This window comes from Nelumbo lutea, chromosome 3 (assembly GCF_056320005.1).
Source record: "Nelumbo lutea isolate HS-2025 chromosome 3, American lotus-T2T, whole genome shotgun sequence".
Classification (NCBI taxonomy): domain Eukaryota; kingdom Viridiplantae; phylum Streptophyta; class Magnoliopsida; order Proteales; family Nelumbonaceae; genus Nelumbo; species Nelumbo lutea.
Genome location: NC_142686.1, coordinates 80,545,696 through 80,554,072, shown reverse-complemented (window position 1 = coordinate 80,554,072; position 8,377 = coordinate 80,545,696). Strand labels below are relative to the sequence as shown.

At 42.2% G+C, this 8,377-nt stretch overlaps 1 protein-coding gene across 1 annotated transcript; it reads left to right on the top strand.

Moving 5' to 3' along the window:
- Nucleotides 1–6,643: 6,643 nt before the first annotated feature.
- On the top strand, nucleotides 6,644–7,951 carry LOC148865955 (protein TIFY 5A-like). The gene is made up of 3 exons (XM_088974900.1): nucleotides 6,644–6,954; nucleotides 7,046–7,172; nucleotides 7,539–7,951. The coding sequence occupies exons 1-3, from the start codon at nucleotides 6,845–6,847 to the stop codon at nucleotides 7,725–7,727; spliced, it is 426 nt and encodes a 141-aa protein (XP_088831026.1). The 5' UTR covers nucleotides 6,644–6,844; the 3' UTR covers nucleotides 7,728–7,951.
- The last annotated feature ends 426 nt before the right edge of the window (nucleotides 7,952–8,377 follow it).

The window sequence follows — 8,377 nt, the reverse complement described above, 5'->3', positions numbered from 1 at the left end:
CTTTATGGAAGCTACAATACAAGTTCTTGTTCCTTACATTAGGGTCCCCTCTCAGCCAGGGTGGCCACTTCACGTACGGGGCATCCTTGATCGCCACAAGGATCTCAGCCCGCTTCGCGTTCAGGGGCCTGTAGTCTGTCCTCTCTGCTGGTGGAGCTCGATAAGGCTGACCTGGTCTTGCCCCCCGAGCTGGGTCTTTTTTCTTCTTGTTGTCCCCTTGGGTCGAGGACTCGGCTTCCCTTTTTCTTCTTTCAGGGACTGCTCACCCTTCTGGTTGATTTCCTCCTTCGCCCCTATAAATTGGTCCGCGAGCTTGAGGAACTCGATTATCATCTTGGGCCGATTAACAACCACGTGCCACTTGAATTCTTTGTGTGTGATGCCTCTCTTGGCCATGGTAAGCCAAACTGCGGGGTCCAGGTTCGGGTATCTGTAAACATGCATCATTGAACCGCTTGATGTAACTGCGGATAGACTCTCCTTCCCTCTAGACTATACCAATGAGGCTCTCCTAGGTTCTCGAACAACGCTTGCTGGTGATGAAATGGGAGATAAAGACTTGCACAAACTGCGCCCAGCTTCTTATTGACTTGGGCGCCAGGTTTCTATACCATGTGCGGGGCACTCCTTTGAAAGTGGTGGAGAAAGCCACGCACATGCGGGACTCACTGGCCCTTGCCAAGTGCATCTGTGATTGGAAGGCATCAACATGGTCATTCAGGTCGAACGATCCGTCATATTTGTCCAGGGGAGGTAGTTTGAAGTCCTTGGGCATTGGGAAGACCAAGAGTTCAGGAGATAGAGGGGATGGTACAGAGAGGAGTGGAGTGGCTTTCACTTCGCCCGAGCTTACCTCTTCCTTACCCTTGAGCTCGGGCAGGTTGTGCGTTGTAGTTCGGCGAGCTTGGCGACATTTTCGCTGCTTTTTTGCGGGCTCTGCATTGATGCTATTGGCCTCGGTATTGTTGGGCACAGTTTTCGTGAGGAGGGGGACGGATTTTTGGTGATGGCTGTGGATAGAGGGATCTTTCCTGGAGTCTGTGGCCAAGACCTTGAACCGCTTCTCCACAAGCGAGGCAACGAACTCGGAAAAGCTGAGGTGACGCGGGTCTGGTAGGCTGGGACCCTCCCGACCTGACTGCGCGCGGCAAGGCCGGGGTAATTGGTATTTCCTTCCTCTCGTGGGATGAGACTTGACTCTTGAGAGGATTCTAGGTCTGAGAGGTCTCTCCCCGGCGAGGACGTTCATTCTGACGGTGAGGCCTGGCTTGTTGCGTGGCCAGATGTCGAGGAGGAAACCGCTGCTGGGTCTGAGGCAGCGGAGGAACTGCTACTGGTAGTGATGCTGAGAAACTTGGTGCAACACTTGCTGCTAATATAGTTGGAATTGCTGGACTTGTTGCATTTGAGTTTGCATAGCTCGCATGCATTACACCAGGTCTTCAAGCTGGTTTTGGGCGGTCGCCGGAGGAACAAGGGAGGGTTCGGTGAAGGTTGTTCCAACCACGAAAGGGAGTGGAGCGTTCACGGGTGCCATTGTCTGAGGCACATTCAGAATGGGAACTCCATCTGCAGAGAGGGGGACGGTGAATTGTCAAATACACGCCGCTGGGACCTAGAGTTACTCCCCGACGGTGTTCATTTTTGCACTTCGTCCGGCATTGCTGAAGGAAGCCATGAGAACTAAAGTCTGCAAAGTTTTGGTGAAAGGCTTTTTGAAGCGATTCCCACAGACGGCGCCAAATGATGCAGTGCGATTCGGTCACTCCTAGCTGGCGGTGGCCTGGCTCCTAGCTGGCAATGGATAACACCTGAGATGAAGAAGACAATGAAGGTTTTCCGAGGAGCTCGCTCGGTGGGAACACTCCGACGATGAAGTTAGAACTCTGAGAGAGAATTGCAGAGAATACAAGGAGAGCTAAGAGTGCAGATAGCGTGAAATCAATTACCTTTGTTCCTTGGGGATCAGAGCCTTTTTATACTGATGCATTGTCAATTCTGGCGTAACCGCCACTGATGCTCTGTTGTAGCTATTACTACCAGACCTGAGGTAGTGGGCGCAGGTAACCATTGTAGGGTACAACCCTGCCAGATAGGAGACGCTTGTTAGAGCCTGGCAGGCACGATGCCGCCTTGCTAGAGACGTGGGTGCAGTCTCCAGATCTAGCAGGTACGATTGTCAAGCGATACACTGAGTTACCTGGTACCGAGCTACTGCTGACATATCGATGTGCTTCTACCCGAAGTAAATCTTTGAGTCGGTTACTTAGGCTTGGGTAGGAACCTGCTGGCGAGCTTACCCGAAGTGCCTTTAGTTCGGGATGTTCCTTACCCAGGGATCTTAGATCGGGGTGCTCCCTTCTTGAGGAGGAGCTCGGGGGCTCTTTACTGAGGAGGAGCTCGGGGGCTCCTCACTTGGGAGGAGCTTGGGAATCCTCACTTGGAGAGACCTCGGAGAGCTCCCCCTTTGGGAAAGAGTTCGGGGTAACCTAAATACCACCTTGTAGCAAACTGCTGCCCATGCCGAGCTATCAGCCTAGGCTCCAGCAAGCTCATCACACTGAGTTGCAGCCAGGTTGTCATGCCGAGCTATCACTTATGTCGAGTCATATCCACGTATCCCCCATTATGAGGTCGGGCCAAATCACCCTTCATAAAAATTTCAGCCCAACACTTCTTGCCCAAGTAGGACAACCTTACTTGCCCTCCCAATAAAGACTGTCCCTTCGATAGGGTTACCTAATAATGATTCCTGGTTTAGGAGATTTTCAAAATAGGGGCTTTGATGTGGACAGTTCGATGAGCATAACCCACTTAGAATGGGTTTGGTTTGAAGGTAAAAGGAGGCGAGTTGAAAGGTAGGAAACCTTTACAATTCCCTTCAAACCAAACATAGCCTACGAGTACATGGAAAAATACCAACTTGCATTTCCCTTTGGAATTAATTCCCACCCTAGACTCAATTATTGTACATTGTTGGATTGGAGTCTTTTACACCCTAAAACAAGGGGAGTTCACAGTAATACCATCCGATCACAGACTCAGTCCTTATATGAACCCTCTTGGATTCCAATGCAAGGGGTTGACAATTAAGACGTGGAAAAGGGACACTACATTAATTAACAACATAGAATGGCTGCTGATAAGATGGGAAGTTTGAATCTACCAAGTTATTCCAATGTAAACCGGAAAAGGAACACTGAAGTCGCACATCAACAGTCATATTTCAACAGAAAAGATTCCAATCCAATTGTGGTCCGTGGACCCAATCATCCAATCGACATCTATCGTTGGTTTTGTGAGGCCGCAGCTTCCATTTGCCAAGCGCATATAGCTATTTTTTAATTCAAGTGGTCAAATTTGCACGTGCAAAAATATGAACATGGATCACGTGCCAATGGAACAAGTTAATATTGAAAGCACCCAACCCAAAAGCAGGTATTTGAGTATTTGGGTGGGCCACTCCTCAGTCCTAAGTCGGCCAGTCCTCGTCAAAGCAAATTGAAACGTCAGAAAGTCTAAAACGGCCAAACCGGGTCATTTCATTATCTTAAACTGTGTTTGATTTAAAAGAAAAGATAGGGAAAGGAAGGGATTAACAAGATACTTTTTCTTATCTTTTAATTTTCAAACCAAACACAACCTTAATAATTCTCACGGTGTCATTAATAGTGTAAATCCGTTCTACCTGGAAAGCAAAGCCGTTTTTCAAAATTCGTTTCTCATGATCAAACCCTTTTCTCTATTCTTTTATAGGGATGGCAATTTTCTCCATCGCCCTGTCCTATTTTCAATATAAAATTCTTTTTTAGAAACAATATAATTAAAAGTTTTTGGACATTTGAATTTCTGTAGGAAATCCATCTCCATTGAAGACCGGGGATGAAGGATAACGTTTTATCTCTAGCAGGGATCGAGAGTATGATCCCCGCCATGAACCCACCCCTTAACATTCCAATTCTTTTTTAATTTTGGTTAAAAAAACAACCGCAAATAAAGACTTTTGGTTAGAGAAAAACGTTCAAAGCAAAAACTGAGTAGAACTAATGGGTTCGGTTGTAATTTTCATGAAAAAAAAATCTCTTCTTTCCTAAATTAAAAGAAAACAACCAATTATATAACATTTTAATAATATTTATCGAATTACAATCCAATTTATACATTAAGCTTCAATATTTACAGATTTTAACAAAACCATGTCCAAACCAAGCATACATAATTAAAATGTGTGGTATTTATAATAATATAATAAATATACCGTTTTTTTTTGTTAATAGTATATTGTTCCTAATTTAACCAGAATCAAACAAAAACCCCAATCTTTGGAAAAAAACGAATTAAAACTGAACCGATATTGACTCAATTGCCTTAAGAGTTGTTTGGAATCGTTGCAGTTTTTCAAAAATGGTGCCATATTAGTATTTGTTTGGCATCGATGCCCGTGCTGCTGATGTGTGTTTGAAAGTACCGTTTTCTGTTTAGAATCATCAGGTAGGATGTTTCCTAGAGCAACAACTTTTTCTGTTTGGTACCATTGCTCTAGGAAACGTTTTTAGCACTGGTACCCATTATCCAGTGCCACATCACTGCCTTGTTGGCAGTAATGAGCTATAACTCTAAAAAATACCAAATTTGACGTTGCTCCAAGCCATGACTTTCTGATTTTCGAGGCATGGCTTGGAGCACCGTTTTTTATGAAAAAACGATTCCAAACAAATACCTATTTCCTGGAACACCGTTTTTTTCGATGTGGCACTGATGTGACGCCATTACTCCAAGAAATGGCAACGATGCCAAACAACCCCTTAGTGTCATAAACATTTTGACCTCACAGGTCGAAACTCTTGCTTGGTTGGGTATTTTTTGAAAAAAAAATGCTAGGAAAACGTCTTGCTTGGGAAATCATTTTTTATGTCTTTTTCATGCAATACACCATTGTTAGCAACAGTTGAGGAGATGGGGTCAATATGGCAGCTTTTTTTTTTTTTTTTTTGAAAAATGGTGGTAAAAAATGTCTTACCAAACAAGAAATGCCATTTAGTGTTGCTGCATGCATCTGCTTTAGGTAAAGAAACGTCACCGTTTATGAGAAAATGGTCTACCATTTCATGGACGTTTTCCAAAACATTACCTTAAATTTTTGATTTGGAAGATCGGTTTCTAATTTATAGGCCCTATACGAAAGTACGAAAAATACTATATCGTATTTGGATGGCATATTTCCTATTTTGACTTTTATACCTTAAAAGCACAAAGTTGATTTTTATTACTTTGTGCTTTTTGGAGAAGTTTTGTTTCCATTTCAGGTAAAACTCCTTGATTGAGACTCCCCCATTCGCTTATTGTCTTCAAGCCTTAACTTCTTTGCTGGGGCAGGTTCTTACTCTGCCATCGCCCATCTCCAACCATCATTGCCATCGGAAATTGCCACTGAAAGCACAATCCTTATCACAATTGTAGGCATGGATCCCTGTTTCATATTTTCCCCTTTCTTTTAATATTTTTCTTCATTTCATGCAATATGTTCAAGCTTAATGGTACGTTTATTGCATATTTACCACCATTGGAATCACTATAGTCAACTTCTTTGTTTCTTAAACTATTCTTAAAGCTTAATAGAATGTTTTTATCACTTATTTACTATAATGTTATATATAGCATTGTACTCATACAAAATCACTTCATTTCCTAAACCAAGTGCCAATTCTAAGTGGTTGCCACGTGCATATACACATGGCGTGTGAGTATGTTCAGTGTATAGTTGTATGCAAGTGACTAGTCATGAAAAATGTGGCCTTTATCACATATAAAATTAGATGAATCACATAACTGACAGTGTATTTTTGTCAAACAGAAAATAGTGCTTGAGTTATAAAAAACATGATTTTAAAAATTTTTTATCCAAACACCTTTCAAAACAAAAATATAAAACTAAAAGTTGTATTTATATTTTGTACTTTCATACTATTAAAAGAATAAAAGTAGAAACCTGTCCAAACATAACCTTAATTTTCAAATTTTCAGATTTTCAAAAACAAAGAACGATATGATGACCCCTTCCCCAGAGTGGGTCATGTTTCCCACGTCTAAAGCATGAGGACCCACCAACTCATTTCTTTTTCTCTTTAGAGATAATTTGAAACAATGGGTTCCATCATAGAGATAATTTGAAACAATGATCCTGCTCATTTCTTTTTCTCTTTAAATTTGGTCTCTCGGGTCATGCTCCTCTGACTGGACAGACATAAGACATGGTTCGTTCACAGGAGTCCAAACTCGACGCCTCAAGTAAAACCTGATTTCTATGAGTCCTCTGTAGGTCTTGTGGGCTTGTGGGCCCAGGTCCAACAGATTCCAGTGGGTTAGTATGAGCCCCCATTTTGGTTATCAATTTCGTCTCCCCATTCCCTTGTCATGAATATCCATTAATTCGGCCAGGAATAAACCGAGAAGTTTATTAAAAGACCACGGGCACAGCTGTCACATAGTAGGAAGGAGAGAAACTGACCAACGACAACCAGATGCCGACTTACTCAACCATTTGAAAATAAAATAATTAAACAAAAAAGAAAATAAGAATCACCAACGTGGGTAATGTGGGGAACGTGTTAATTACTTGTCCAATCACCTTTTTTTGCCTACCGATCTTCTTTTTCTTCTTCTGTCGTCTGTCGTGTTGCGTTTCGTGTTGGCGTAATACATGTGTGTTATATGGGCGCAATACAACTCACAACAACCTTTATAAATCAAACCCAATCTCCCTTTCTCTCTTACACCTATCACTTTTCATTTCTCTTTCTTTTCTCTTCTGCTCTGAGGATTTTCTGCAACGGTCGGATCGAAAATGGCAAAATCTACTCTTCCTTTGGCGATGAGGAGGAGCTGCAACTTGGACCTCTGCCTCTTTCCCATCGGTTCTCTTCCCTCAAACGACTCCGGCAGCGGTTCCTCCTCGTAAGTTCACCTCCAAACCACCACCCTCCTCCTTTCTCCTCCTCCATTGAGAATTAACTAACATTCTTTTTGTTTTCTTTAATTACTGAAGATCTGAGGAACCAATCAAAACCCCAGAACAGCAACAGCAACAACAAGCACAACAGCAGCAGCAACAGCAACAACTAACAATCTTCTACAATGGACGCGTCTGTGTTTGCGATGTGACTGAGTTTCAGGCAAGCTCTCTCCTCTTTCTCTCCATTAATACAAAATTACAAACTTCTTAATTCATGAGCAGAAATAGACTCGTTATACAAATGGGTAAGAGCTCAACTCAAGCGATTTGAGTTACTGCGCCTAATCAACTCCACCGAGTCTGATCGAATAGTAGAATGAGGACCTAGTTTGCGTTATTGGATAGGTTTGGACTGTAGTGACTTGAATACGTCAACCCAATTCGACCACTCATTCATTCTGAGAATAATTCCACCACGCAGTGGGCAAAAAAGAATCTGAAGTCGGTGTTTGCTTGTGCACTGAACTGAATTAGAAGATTTGAAGTTGTAGTAGTTAAACAGTTGAAATTTTTGCCGTAAATGCAGGCAAGAGCAATCATCTGGATCGCAAGGCGAGAAATGGAGGAAAGACTGAACACCCCTCGATCTCCTCTGTCACCATCTCTGCAATCTCCGCTCCAAAGTCCACCGGGGCTTTCGATGAAGAGATCTCTGCAGCGGTTCCTGCAGAAAAGAAAGAACAGAATGCAAGATGCATCCCCTTACAGACAATAACCAACGTCGAGAGAATCTTAATTTGCAATTCTTAGTATATTTCTTCCAGCTGGGAGTGTTTAGAAGATTGGAAGGTGGAATCAGAAAAACCAAAATAAGAAACAAAAATCCTTGTAAAATTTCTAGTACTTCTGGCATATGAGATGTCGCTGATAAGCTTGTAAATTATGTAGTTCCTAGGCTTGAAAAAGAGGAATTATATTAACAATTTTTTCCTTTTTTCATTTCTGGGTTTGTCTAATTAAGTCTGTCTTTAGTAGATCAATTTATTTTTCTGTAATTTTATGGCTGATAGAGCATGTCCAAAATACTTAAATATGTTTATTCAACATTTGGATCATTGGGGGACTTTTAATTCTGCTCCCAGGGTCAAATTTTAGGGAGGAAACTAGCGGATTTTAAGCTCCAATTCCAAGTATTTTATGGATTTCCATACACTTAGGGGGCTAATCATTTGAATTCCGTGTGATTGGCCTGGGCCAGAAATGGAACTTGATTGAAATTGAACTTCACTAGCCGATCTAGTGTGCCCAGACACAGAATCAGGGTATGTTTGTCTGGAGGGAATTGATTTCGAATAAAAAACCAGGACTTAAATTAATCTGCAAATTAAAGTGCAGAATCTCTAATCCACTAGTTTTAACTCCAAG